The sequence below is a fragment of the Salmo salar genome, chromosome ssa03 (assembly GCF_905237065.1).
Source record: "Salmo salar chromosome ssa03, Ssal_v3.1, whole genome shotgun sequence".
Lineage (NCBI taxonomy): Eukaryota > Metazoa > Chordata > Actinopteri > Salmoniformes > Salmonidae > Salmo > Salmo salar.
Window position 1 is genome coordinate 2415934 of NC_059444.1, and position 14802 is coordinate 2430735.

At 37.9% G+C, this 14802-nt stretch overlaps 1 protein-coding gene across 4 annotated transcripts in view; it reads right to left on the bottom strand.

Moving 5' to 3' along the window:
* The window catches only part of LOC106596213 (macrophage mannose receptor 1), a 56963-nt gene that overhangs the window by 16759 nt on the left and 25402 nt on the right, over positions 1 to 14802 (bottom strand). For all 4 annotated transcript variants that reach the window (XM_045714388.1, XM_045714387.1, XM_045714386.1 and 1 more), the window contains exons 12-16: positions 11997 to 12196; positions 9208 to 9329; positions 6901 to 6976; positions 3313 to 3466; positions 472 to 510 (exon numbers count right to left, since the gene is read on the bottom strand). In XM_045714388.1, coding sequence (XP_045570344.1) covers positions 472 to 510; positions 3313 to 3466; positions 6901 to 6976; positions 9208 to 9329; positions 11997 to 12196 — 591 coding nt within the window. The remainder of the gene's footprint in view (positions 1 to 471; positions 511 to 3312; positions 3467 to 6900; positions 6977 to 9207; positions 9330 to 11996; positions 12197 to 14802) is intronic.

Here is a 14802-nt window from a genome sequence, read left to right on the forward strand (position 1 = left end):
AAGCAGATAAGTCCCCTCTAGAGACCAAGCTGATAAGTCCCCTCTAGAGACCAAGCAGATAAGTCCCCTCTAGAGACCAAGCAGATAAGTCCCCTCTAGAGACCAAGCAGATAAGTCCCCTCTAGAGACCAAGCAGATAAGCCCCCTCTAGAGACTTATCTGCTTGGTGTAGTCTCCACAGAAGGGACTTATCTGCGTGGTGTAGTCTCTAGAAGGGGACTTGTCCGCTCGGTCTCTCGAGGGGACTTGTCCGCTCGGTCTCTCGAGGGGACTTGTCATAGTCCGTTTGGACTGCGTTCCAAAGTTCACACTAGCATACCACAATGCGTCCTCAAAATATTTATACTTTTAATGTGGTGAGCTCATTCATTTATTCATTAATTTAAGAGTGATAGACAACTCATCAACACTTGCCAATATTTTCCAGGGAGTCCTGGGAGCTATGGGATGCGTACTGTCAAGGAAACTTACCAGGCACGGTGTTGTTGGGAGGAGGTAGTGGGGTCACTCCTGTAATGCCACAGAGAAAAGAGGAGAATGGAGAAGAGAAGAGGAGAGAGAAGTCTGTGTTAGCTCATTAAGCTGAAGCCTTCTGGTCCCAGTAAGATTACTAATCATGCACGTGAGGTCGACTAAAATACTTCCGTCCCACAGACAGAGGCGCTACATCCTGAATGTCTTCCTTTTATAGTGATGCACTTTTGACCAGAACCTCATGGGCGGCACACCTAGTGGCCGGAGACTTTAATGCAGGGAAACTTAAATCAGTTCTACCTCATTTCTACCAGCATGTTACATGTGCAACCAAAGAAAAAAAACACTAGACCACCTTTACTCCACACACAGAGACGCTTACAAAGATTTCCCTCGCCTTCCATTTGGCAAATCTGACCATAACTATCCACCTGATTCCTGTTAACAAGCAAAAACTAAAGCAGGAAGTACCAGTGACTCGCTCGATTTGGAAGTGTTCAGATGACGCAGATGCTAAGCTACAGTACTGTTTTGCTGCACAGATTGGAAAATGTTCCGGGATTCTTCCGATGGCATTGAGGAGTATACCACATCAGTCAATGGCTTCATCAATAAGTGCATCGACAACGTCGTCCCCACAGTGACCATATGTACATACCTCAACCAGAAGGATACATACCTCAACCATGGATTATAGGCAACATCCGCACTGAGCTAAAGAGTAGAGCTGCTGCTTTCAAGGAGCAGGACTCTAACCCGGAAACTAATAAGAAATTCCGCTATGCCCTTCAATGAACCATCAAACAGGCAAAGCATCAATACTGGACAAAGATTGAATCCCACTACACCGGCTCCGATGCTCGTCGGATGTGGCAGGGCTTGCAAACTATTACAGACTACAAAGGGAAGCACAGCCGCAAGCTGCCCATAGACGCAAGCCTACCGAATGAGCTAAATTGCTTCTATGCGTGCTTTGAGGCAAGCAACACTGAAGCATGCATGAGAGCACCAGCTGTTCTGGATGACTGTGTGATCACACTCTTCGTAGCCGATGTGAGTAAGACCTTTAAACAGGTCAACATTCACAAGGCCGCAGAGCCAGACGGATTACAAGGACGTGTACTCCAAGCATGCGCTGACCAACTGGCAAGTGTCTTCACTGACATTTTCAATCTGTCCCTAACCGGGTCTGTAACATTAAACATGTTTCAAGCAGATTGCCATAGTGCCTGTGCCCAAGAACACCAAGATAACCTGCCTAAATGACGATCGACCCGCAGCACTCACGTCTATAACCATGAAGTGCTTTGAAAGGCTGGTCATGGCTCACATCAACACCATTATCCCAGAAACCTTAGACCCACTCCAATCTGCATACCGACTGAACAGATGACGCAATCTCTATTTCACTCCACACTGCCCTTTCCCACCTGGACAAAAGGAACACCTACGTGAAAATGCTATTCATTGACTACAGCTCAGCGTTCAACACCATAGTGCCCTCAAAGCTCATCACTAAGCTAAGGACCCTGGGACTAAACACCTCCCTCTGCAACTGGATCCTGGACTTCCTGACGGGCCGCCCGCAGGTGGTAAGGGTAGGTAACAACACATCTGCCACGCTGATCCTCAACACGGGGGCCCCTCAGGGGTGCATGCTCAATCCCCTCCTGTCCTCCCTGTTCACTCATGACTGCAAGGGCAAGTACGACTCCAACATCCTCATTAAGTTTGCCGACGACACAACAGTGGTAGTCCTGATCACCGACAATGATGAGACAGCCTATAGGGAGGAGGTCAGAGACCAGGCAGTGTGGTGCCAGGATAAAAACCTCTCCCTCAACGTGATCAAGACAAAGGAGATGATCGTGGACTACAGGAAAAGGAGGGCCCAGCACGCCCCCATTCTCATCGAATGGGGGCGTGAGCTTCAAGGTTGAGAGCTTCAAGTTCCTTGGTGTCCACATCACCAACAAACTATCATGGTCCAAACCCACCAAGACAGTCGTGAAGAGGGCACGACCACTGCTATTCCCCTCAGGAGGCTGAAAAGGTGTGTCATGGATCCTCAGATCCTCAGAAAGTTCTAAAGCTGCACCACCAAGAGCATCCTGACTGGTTGCATCAACACCTGGTATGGCAACTGAGATGCAGTGCCTTAGACCGCTGCGCCACTCGGTAGCCCCATATAGCCTCGCTACTGTTATTTTATTGATGTGCATTAATTATTTGTTATTTTTATATTTTCTTATTTTTCTTTGTTTTTAATTAAATGTTTTCTTTATTCATTTTTTTACTTCAGTTTATTTAGTAAATACTATCTTAACACTTATTTTTCTTTAAACTGCATTGTTGGTTAATTAAGGGCTTGTAAGTAAGCATTTCACTGTAAGGTCTACACCTGTTGTATTCGGCACATGTGACAAATACATACAATTTGATTTGATTTTATATATGGTCTATTGTGCCATTTAAGACGCAGCCACAGTCAGACTGAGAGACTCTATACATTACATTACCTTTAGGGATCTCACACAGCCACTCATTGAGCCTAAAATTACAATACCTTCAGGGATCTCACACAGCCAGTCATTGAGCCATACAATACCTTCAGGGATCTCACACAGACAGTCATTGAGCCATACAATACCTTCAGGGATCTCACACAGCCAGTCATTGAGACATACATTGCAGTACCTTCAGGGATCTCACACAGTCAGTCATTGATCCATACAATACAGTACCTTTAGGGATCTCACACAGCCAGTCGTTGAGCCATACATTACAGTACCTTCAGGGATCTCACACAGTCAGTCATTGAGCCATACAATACAGTACCTTTAGGGATCTCACACAGCCAGTCGTTGTAGACCTCACAGTCTACATCGTTCCAGGATCCCTCTTCATCCCAGTAAGAGTTCTTCATCTCAGCACAGGACTCCACTCCGTTGTAGTTGTTGGGTTCCCCCTCCATCCAGTGTTGGAAGGACAGCTGAGGACAAACACATTTGTAATAGAAATACCTTTCCCATGAGGTAGACTTCTGATCAACAATAGTTCCAATCTATCACAGACAATCATGAACATTCCTTGAGGAAAAACATCAGCCAACATGGGAGGCAGTTCATTTGGAAGTGTTCAGGAACAATATCAGCAATACATTATTATAATTAGCAGTAGTATTAGTAGTACTAGTAGTATTACTAGTAGTAATAGTACTATTACTAGTAGTAGAAGTATTTATATGACTAGCAGTAGTAGTAGTATGTATATTAGTTGTAGTAGTAGTAGTAGTATTACTACTAGTAGTAGTAGTATTACTATTAGTAGTAGTAGTAGTAGTAGTATTACTAGTAGTAGTAGTATTACTATTAGTAGTAGTATTAGTAGTACTAGTAATATTACTAGTAGTAGTAGTAGCAGTATTACTATTAGTTGTAGCAGTAGTAGTAGTATTACTAGTAGTAGCAATATTACTATTAGTAGTATTATTAGTAGTACTAGTAATATTACTAGTAGTAGTAGTAGTAGTATTACTAGTAGTAGCAGTATTTCTATGACTAGCACTAGTAGTAGTAGTATGTATATTAGTTGTAGTAGTAGTAGTAGTAGTAGTATTACTAGTAGTAGTAGTATTACTATTAGTAGTAGTAGTAGTAGTAGTAGTAGTATTACTAGTAGTAGTAGTAGTAATATTACTAGTAGTAGCAGTATTACTATTAGTAGTAGTATTAGTAGTACTAGTAATATTACTAGTAGTAGTAGTAGTAGTATTAATAGTAGTAGTAGTTGCAGTAGCAGTATTTCTATTAGTAGCAGTAGTAGTAGAACTAGTAGTATTACTAGTAGTAGTAGTATTACTATTATTATTATAGTTAGGAGTAGTAGTAGTAGTATTACTATTAGTAGTGGTAGTAGAAGCAGTATTACTATTATTAGTAGTAGTAGTATTACTATTAGTAGTAGTATTACTATTAGTGGTAGTAGTAGTAGTATTATTATTAGTAGTAGTATTACTATTAGCAGTAGTAGTAGTAGTGGTTGTACCAGTATTATTATAATTAGTGGTAGTAGTAGTAGTAGTAGTATATTAGTAGTAGTAGTAGTAGTAGTAGTAGTAGTAGTAGTTGTATTACTAATATTATAATTAGTAGTTGTAGTAGTGGTAGTAGTAATAGCATTACTATTATTATTATAATTAGTAGTAGCAGTAGTAGTAGTAGTATTATATTAGTAGTAGTAGTAGTAGTATTACTATTATTATAATTATTAGTAGTAGCAGTAGTAGTAGTAGTATTATATTAGTAGTAGTAGTAGTAGTAGTAGTAGAAGTAGTACTAGTAGTAGCAGCAGTTTCTATGATTAGCAGTAGAAGTAGTAGTATTTATATTATTATTATTAGTAGTAGTATTACTATTATTATTATAATTAGTAGTAGTAGTTGTAGTAGTAATAGTAGTATTACTATTATTATTATAATTAGTAGTAGTAGTAGTAGTATTACTATTATATTAGCAGTAGTAGTAGTAGTATTACTATTATTATAATTATTATTATTATTATTATTAGTAGTAGTAGTATTATATTAGTAGTAGTAGTAGTAGTAGTAGTAGTAGTAGAAGTAGTACTAGTAGTAGCAGCAGTTTCTATGATTAGCAGTAGAAGTAGTAGTATTTATATTATTATTAGTAGTAGTAGTATTACTATTATTATTATAATTAGTAGTAGTAGTAGTAGTATTACTATTACCATTATATTAGTAGTAGTAGTAGTAGTAGTATTACTATTATAATAGCAGTAGTAGTAGTAATAGTACTATTACTGTTAGTTGCAGAATTACTGTTAGTAGTACTAGTATTATTATAATTAGTAGTAGTAGTAGTAGTAATAGTAGTAGTATATTAGTAGTAGTAGTAGTAGTAGTAGTAGTAGTTGTATTACTAATATTATAATTAGTAGTTGTAGTAGTGGTAGTTGTAGTAGCATTACTATTATTATTATAATTAGTAGTAGCAGTAGTAGTAGTAGTATTATATTAGTAGTAGTATCAGTATTACTATTATTATAATTAGTAGTAGTAGTAGTAGTAGTAGTAGTAGTATTATAGTAGTAGTAGTAGTAGTAGTAGTAGTAGTAGTACTAGTAGTAGCAGCAGTATTTCTATGATTAGCAGTAGAAGTAGTAGTATTTATATTATAATTAGTAGTAGTAGTATTACTATTATTATTATAATTACTAGTAGTAGTAGTAGTAGTAATAGTAGTGTTACTATTATTATTATAATTAGTAGTAGTAGTAGTAGTATTACTATTACCATTATATTAGTAGTAGTAGTAGTAGTAGTATTACTATTATATTAGCAGTAGTAGTAGTAATAGTAGTATTACCGTTAGTTGCAGAATTACTGTTAGTAGTTCTAGTATTATTATAATTAGTAGTAGTAGTAGTAGTAGTAGTAGTAGTAATAGTAGTATTACTATTATTATTCTAATTAGTAGTAGTAGTAGTAGTATTGCTATTACCATAATATTAGTAGTAGTAGTAGTATTACTATTATATTAGTAGTAGTAGTAGTAGTAATAGTAGTATTACTGTTAGTTGCATAATTACTATTAGTAGTACTAGTATTATTATAATTAGTAGTAGTAGCAGTAGTAGTACTATTGTTATTACATTAGAAGTAGTAGTAGCAGTATTACAATTATTATTATTATTAGTAGTAGTAGTAGTAGTAGAACTATATTATTATTATAATTAGTAGTAGTATTACTATTAATATTATATTAGTATTAGTAGTAGTAGTAGCATTACTATTAGTAGCAGAATTACTAGTAGTGATAGTAGTAGTAGTAGTAGTATTACTATTAGTAGTAGTAGTAGTATAACTATTAGTAGCAGTAGTAGTTGTAGTAGTAATATTACTATTAGTAGCAGTAGTAGTAGTAGGAGTAGTAGTAGTAGTAGTACTATTAGTAGTAGTGGTACTATTAGTAGTAGTAGTAGAAGTAGTGTTACTAGTAGTAGCAGTAGTATTACTATTAGCAGTATTACTAGTAGTAGCAGTAGTATTACTAGTAGTAGTAGCATTAGTAGTATTTCTATTAGTAGTATTACAAGTAGTAGTAGTAGTAGCAGTATTACTATTAGTTGCAGTTGTAGTATTACTATAAGTAGCAGTATTAATATTACTATTAGTAGCAGTAGCAGTGTTACTATTAGTTTTATAATTAGTAGTAGTACTGGTATTAGTAGTATTAGTAGTAGTAGTAGTATTACTATTAGTAGTAGTAGTAGTATTAGTATTAGTAGTAGTAGTAGTAGTATTACTATTAGTAGTAGTAGAAGTAGTTGTAGTGGTGGTATTACTATTAGTATTATAATTAGTAGTAGAATTAGTATTAGTATTATTATGTCAACATAACTCACTGGTGACCCATCAGTCCAGGCGTAGCCAGCGTTTGGATCCTGAGCACTCAGGCCGATCCAGGAAGTCCCACCACGGCTACGGTATCCAAAACAATATATCATATTATCACCATGGCTACGGTATCCAAAACAATATCATATTATCACCGTGGCTACGGTGTCCAAAACATTATCATATTATCACCATGGCTACGGTATCCAAAATATTATCACCATGGCTACGGTATCCAAAACAATACTATATTATCACCATAGCTACGGTATCCACAACAATACTATATTATCACCATGGCTACGGTTTCCAAAACAATGCTATATTATCACCATGGTTATGGTATCCAGAACAGTACTATCTTATCACGATGGCTACGGTATCCAAAACAATACTATATTATCACCATGGCAGGGAATACAACTTCTATCAGTGTGAGTTAGCAGTATTACATTATTGGTATGTCTGGGGCCCCACCTAGTGGACCTTGTTTGAGAAAACTGGAAGAAGGTGGAAATAGAACTGTCATATACTGTAACAAACATGTTACTAAACCTTTATAGGTAACAAACATGTTACTAAACCTTTATAGGTAACAAACATGTTACTAAACCTTTATAGGTAACAAACATGTTACTAAACCTTTATAGGTAACAAACATGTTACTAAACCTTTATAGGTAACAAACATGTAATTTAACTTTTATAGGTAACAAACATGTTACTAAACCTTTATAGGTAACAAACATGTTACTAAACCTTTATAGGTAACAAACATGTAATTTAACTTTTATAGGTAACAAACATGTTACTAAACCTAATTGCTAATCGATAAAGGTGTGTGTTGGAATATCTGAGTGTTTAACTTTTTAGTGACAGGGGGCAGTATTCGGACATTCGGATGAATGACGTGCCCAAATTAAACTGCCTACTACTCGGGCTCAGAACGTAGGATATGCATATGTATATTTGGATAGAAAACACTCTGAAGTTTCTAAAACTGTTTGAATGATGTCTGTGAGTATAACATAACTCATATGGCAGGCAAAAACCTGAGAAGAAATCCAACCAGGAAGTGGTTTGTAGTTTTTCAAGACTGGACCTATTCAGTATACAGTGACTTAGGGTTCCTTTTGCACCTCCTAAGGCTTCCACTAGATGTCAACAGTCTTTAGAAAGTTGTTTGAGGCTTCTATGGTGAACAGAGAACAAAGGAAGTTGGAAGTTGTTGACTCAGGAAAGGACATGGTCTCAATTGAGCGCACTGACGTGAGAGGTAGCTGTGTTCCATTACATTTTTGAAGACATTTGAATCGTCCGGTTGGAATATTATTGAACTTTTATGTTAAAAAGGCCCTAAAGATTAATGCTATACATCGTTTGACATGTTTCTACGAACGTAAATATAACTTTTTTGGACTTTTTGTCGTGATATCTTCGGCGCGCTTCCTACATTTGGAGTAGCTTACTGAACGAGCTAACAAAGAGGACATAAATGATGGACTTTATCGAACAAAACAACATTTATTGTGGACCTGGGATTCCTAGGAGTGCATTCTGATGAAGATCATCAAAGGTAAGTGAATATTTATAATGCTATTTATGATTTTAGATGACTCCAAAATGGCGGGTATCTGTATTGCCTGCTGTTGTTTTCTGAGCGCAGTACTCAGATTATTGCAAAGTGTGCTTTTCCCGTGAAGCTTTTTTGAAATCTGTCACAGCGGTTGCATTAAGGAGATGTTTATCTATAATTCTTTGAATAACAGTTTAATATTTTATCAACGTTTATGATGAGTATTTCTATAAATTGATGTGCTCATTCATCGGAAGTTTTCAGAGGAAAAGCATTTCTGAATATTACGGGCCAATGTAAAATGGGGTTTTTGGATATAAATATGAACTTTATCGAGCAAAACATACATGTATTGTGTAACATGAAATCCTATGAGTGCCATCTGATGAAGATCATCAAAGGTTAGTGCTTAATTTTAGCTGTATTTCTGGTTTTTGTGACGCCTGTCCTTGCTTGGAAAATGGCTGTGTGGCTTTTATTTTTTAGGCACTGTCCTAACATAATCGAATATTTTGCTTTCGCTGTAAAGCCTTTTTGAAATCAGACAATGTGGTTCGATTAAGGAGAAAGTGTATCTTTAAAATTGTGTAAAATAGTAGTATGTTTGAGAAATTTGAATTATGAGATTTTTGCTGTTTTGAATTTGCCGCCCTGCTATTTCACTGGCTGTGTCCCGCAGGTGGGACGGTAGCGTCCCACATAGCCCAGAGAGGCTACGTGAGGTTGTTTGAAGAACTTACACATGATGCATAGACTGGAGGTCCGTAGAGCTGTGTATGCTGAGTAGGTCTCCTCCAATCACCCTGCAGAAGTCCCGAGCCTCAAACCAGGTCTTCTCATCTGCGCGAGGCACTGTAAAGAACTGGACCAGACAGACAACCTATTCAGTACACTACTTTAGACCAGGGCCCTATGGGTAGTGCACTACTTTAGACCAGAGCCATATGGGGTAGTGCACTACTTTAGACCAGAGCCCTATGGGTAGTGCACTACTTTAGAACAGAGCCCCATGGGCACAACACAGGGAAAAGACTGTCATTTAGGACACATGCTGTCTCTGGATCATAATCTGTTACAGTGAGGGTGAGATCCTTATACTACAGACTGTCTCTGGATCATGATCTGTTACAGTTAGGAAGAGATCCTTAACCTGTTAGGGCTAGGGGGCAGTATTGACACGGCCGGATAAAAAAACGTACCCGATTTAATCTGGTTACTACTCCTGCCCAGTAACTAGAATATGCATATAATTATTGGCTTTGGATAGAAAACACCCTAAAGTTTCTAAAACTGTTTGAATGGTGTCTGTGAGTATAACAGAACTCATATGGCAGGCCAAAACCTGAGAAGATTCCATGCAGGAAGTGGCCTGTCTGACAAGTTGTGTTTCATCTTGGCTCTTTTTATTGAAGACTGAGGATCTTTGCTATAACGTGACACTTGCTACAGCTCCCATAGGCTCTCAGAGCCCGGAGAAAAGCTGAACGATATCGAGGCAGCCTCTGGCTGAAACACTTTATCGCGTTTGGCAAGTGGCCGATCAGAGTACTATGGACTTAGGCGCATGCCCAAGTCGACCCCATGCTTTATTTTCTTTTGTCTGTTTACCTAAACGCAGATTCCCGGTCGGATTATTATCGCTTTTTTATGAGAAAAATGGCATAAAAATTGATTTTAAACAGCGGTTGACATGCTTCGAAGTACGGTAATGGAATATTTAGAAATGTTTTGTCACGAATTGCGCCATGCTCGTCACCCTTATTTACCCTTTCGGATAGTGTCTTGAACGCACGAACAAAACGCCGCTATTTGGATATAACTATGGATTATTTTGAACCAAACCAACATTTGTTATTGAAGTAGAAGTCCTGGGAGTGCATTCTGACGAAGACAGCAAAGGTAATAAAAATTTTCTTATAGTAAATCTGACTTTGGTGAGTGCTAAACTTGCTGGGTGTCTAAATAGCTAGCCCTGTGATGCCGGGCTATCTACTGAGAATATTGCAAAATGTGCTTTCACCGAAAAGCTATTTTAAAATCGGACATAACGAGTGCATAGAGGAGTTCTGTATCTATAATTCTTTAAAAATTGTTATGCTTTTTGTGAACGTTTATCGTGAGTAATTTAGTAAATTCACCGACAGTGTTCGGTGGGAATGCTAGTCACATGCTAATGTAAAAAGCTGGTTTTTGATATAAATATGAACTTCATTGAACAAAACATGCATGTATTGTATAACATAATGTCCTAGGGTTGTCATCTGATGAAGATCATCAAAGGTTAGTGCTACATTTGGCTGTGGTTTGGGTTTATGTGACATTATATGCTAGCTTGAAAAATGGGTGTCTGATTATTTCTGGCTGGGTACTCTGCTGACATAATCTAATGTTTTGCTTTCGTTGTAAAGCCTTTTTGAAATCGGACAGTGTGGTTAGATTAACGAGAGTCTTGTCTTTAAAATGGTGTAAAATAGTCATATGTTTGAAAAATTGAAGTTTTTGCATTTCTGAGAAATTTGAATAACGCGCCATGGGATTACACTGATTGTTGAGTTGGTGGGACGCACCTAGCCCATAGAGGTTAAGTGACGACAAACCAGGTCATTATCCTAAATGACTTAGAACCTCTGTAGATCAGTTGGTAGGACATGGTGCTTGCAAGACCAGGATAGTGGGTTTGATTCCCGAGACCAGACATACTGTAAAATGTACGCATGCATGACTGTGGATAAAAACGTCTCGTGAATGGCAGATATTATTGTTATTATATTGTAGAACCTGGCTGTATAGATGTCAAATGAGGAGAACAACATTAAAACGTCTTCGGGATCGATGTCACTTCCACGGGACGGTTGAGCTAACGTAGGCTAATGCGATTAGCATGAGGTTTTGAGAAACAACAACATTTCCCAGGATATAGACATATCTGATATTGGCAGAAAGCTTAAATTCTTGTTAATCTAACTGCACTGTCCAATTTACAGTAGCTATTACAGTGAAAGAGTACCATGCTATTGTTTGAGGAGAGTGCACAATTTTGAACATGAAAAGTTATTAATAAACAAATTAGGCACATTTGGGCAGTCTTGAATTTTGAACAGAAATGCAATGGTTCTTTGGATCAGTCTAAAACTTTACAATACACTGATGCCATCTAGTGTACAAAATCTAAATTGCACCTGGGCTGGAATAATAAATTATGGCATTTCTCTTGCATTTCAAAGACGATGGTACAAAAAAATACAAAAGAACGGTTAGGTTTTTCTTTGTATTATCTTTTACCAGATCTAATGTGTTCTATTCTCCTTCATTAATTTCACATTTCCATAAACTTCAAAGTGTTTCCTTTCAAATGGTACCAATAATATGCATATCCTTGCTTCAGGGCCTGAGCTACATGCTGTTAGACTTGGGTATGTAATTGTAGGAGAAAATAAAATAAGGGTCTAATCTTTAAGAGGTTTTAAGTCCTCCAGAGTTTGTTACTACAGTCATAATACATATTAGTTTCATTCTAAGTGATGTCTACCTTAAAGCAGAAGTCCCGAGACCCCACAGGATACCAGCCCTCATGGCACCTGGGAGGGACAGTTGTGATTGGTTCTGGTGTTGGCCCCGCTCCTTCTGCCAGGTGTTTACAGATATACTTCTCCTGATTGGTGCAGCTCAGCACATCCCATAATCCAGCTAGAGTCCCCGTTGTCATGGCAACACAACCCTGTCTACTGCCTGAGGTCAAAGTTGATGCAAAGAGAGAACACAAATACAGAGCAACATTCAGGTTGACAGCTAAGAGCACCTATAAGCATGTTCAATGATATTCAGTTATATAGAACAGTAGTATGAGACTCCTACTATAGAACTGTAGTCAGACTCCTACTATAGAACTGTAGTGAGACTCCTACTATAGAACTGTAGTGAGACTCCTACTATAGAACAGTAGTCAGACTCCTACTATAGAACAGTAGTCAGACTCCTACTATAGAACTGTAGTGAGACTCCTACTATAGAACTGTAGTGAGACTCCTAATTTAGAACTGTAGGCAGACTCCTACTATAGAACTGTAGTCAGACTCCTACTATAGAACTGTAGTGAGACTCCTACTATAGAACTGTAGTGAGACTCCTACTATAGAACAGTAGTCAGACTCCTACTATAGAACTGTAGTCAGACTCCTACTATAGAACTGTAGTCAGACTCCTACTATAGAACTGTAGCGAGACTCCTACTATAGAACTGTAGTCAGACTCCTACTATAGAACTGTAGTCAGACTCCCACTATAGAACTGTAGTCAGACTCCTACTATAGAACTGTAGTCAGACTCCCACTATAGAACTGTAGTGAGACTCCTACTTTTGAAATGTAGTCAGACTCCTACTATAGAACTGTAGTCAGACTCCTACTATAGAACTGTAGTCAGACTCCTACCATAGAACTGTAGTGAGACTCCTGCTATAGAACTGTAGTGAGACTCCTACTATAGAACTGTAGTATGAGACTCCTACTATAGAACTGTAGTGAGACTCCTACTATAGAACTGTAGTATAGAACTGTAATCAGACTCCTACTATAGAACTGTAGTCAGACTCCTACTATAGAACTGTAGTCAGACTCCTACTATAGAACTGTAGTGAGACTCCTACTATAGAACTGTAGTGAGACTCCTACTATAGAACTGTAGTGAGTCTCCTACTATAGAACTGTAGTCAGACTCCTACTATAGAACTGTAGTGAGACTCCTACTATAGAACTGTAGTGAGACTCCTAATTTAGAACTGTAGTATGAGACTCCTACTGTAGAACTGTAGTGAGACTCCTACTATAGAACTGTAGTGAGACTCCTACTATAGAACTGTAGTGAGACTCCTACTATAGAACTGTAGTATGAGACTCCTACTATAGAACTGTAGTGAGACTCCTACTATAGAACTGTAGTGAGACTCCTACTATAGAACTGTAGCCAGACTCCTACTATAGAACTGTAGTGAGACTCCTACTATAGAACTGTAGTATGAGACTCCTACTATAGAACTGTAGTGAGACTCCTACTATAGAACTGTATTCAGACTCCTACTATAGAACTGTAGTCAGACTCCTACTATAGAACTGTAGTGAGACTCCTACTATAGAACTGTAGTCAGACTCCTACTATAGAACTGTAGTGAGACTCCTACTATAGAACTGTAGTGAGACTCCTACTATAGAACTGTAGTCAGACTCCTACTATAGAACTGTAGTCAGACTCCTACTATAGAACTGTAGTCAGACTCGTACTATAGAACTCTAGTGAGACTCCTACTATAGAACTGTACCGAGACTCCTACTATAGAACTGTAGTGAGACTCCAACAATAGAACTGTAGTCAGACTCCTACTATAGAACTGTAGTGAGACTCCTACTATAGAACTGTAGTATGAGACTCCTACTATAGAACTGTAGTGAGACTCCTACTATAGAACTGTAGTATAGAACTGTAATCAGACTCCTACTATAGAACTGTAGTCAGACTCCTACTATAGAATTGTAGTGAGACTCCTACTATAGAACTGTAGTGAGACTCCTACTATAGAACTGTAGTGAGTCTCCTACTATAGAACTGTAGTCAGACTCCTAATTTAGAACTGTAGTATGAGACTCCTACTGTAGAACTGTAGTGAGACTCCTACTATAGAACTGTAGTGAGACTCCTACTATAGAACTGTAGTGAGACTGCTACTATAGAACTGTAGTCAGACTCCTACTATAGAACTGTAGTCAGACTCCTACTATAGAACTGTAGTCAGACTCCTACTATAGAACTGTAGTGAGACTCCTACTATAGAACTGTAGTGAGTCTCCTACTATAGAACTGTAGTGAGTCTCCTACTATAGAACTGTAGTGAGACTCCTAATTTAGAACTGTAGTATGAGACTCCTACTGTAGAACTGTAGTGAGACTCCTACTATAGAACTGTAGTGAGACTCCTACTATAGAACTGTAGTGAGACTCCTACTATAGAACTGTAGTCAGACTCCTACTATAGAACTGTAGTGAGACTCCTACTATAGAACTGTAGTGAGACTCCTACTATAGAACTGTAGTGAGACTCCTACTATAGAACTGTAGTGAGACTCCTACTATAGAACTGTAGTGAGACTCCTACTATAGAACTGTAGTGAGACTCCTACTATAGAACTGTAGTATGAGACTCCTACTATAGAACTGTAGTGAGACTCCTACTATAGAACTGTAGTATAGAACTGTAATCAGACTCCTACTATAGAACTGTAGTCAGACTCCTACTATAGAATTGTAGTGAGACTCCTACTATAGAACTGTAGTGAGACTCCTAC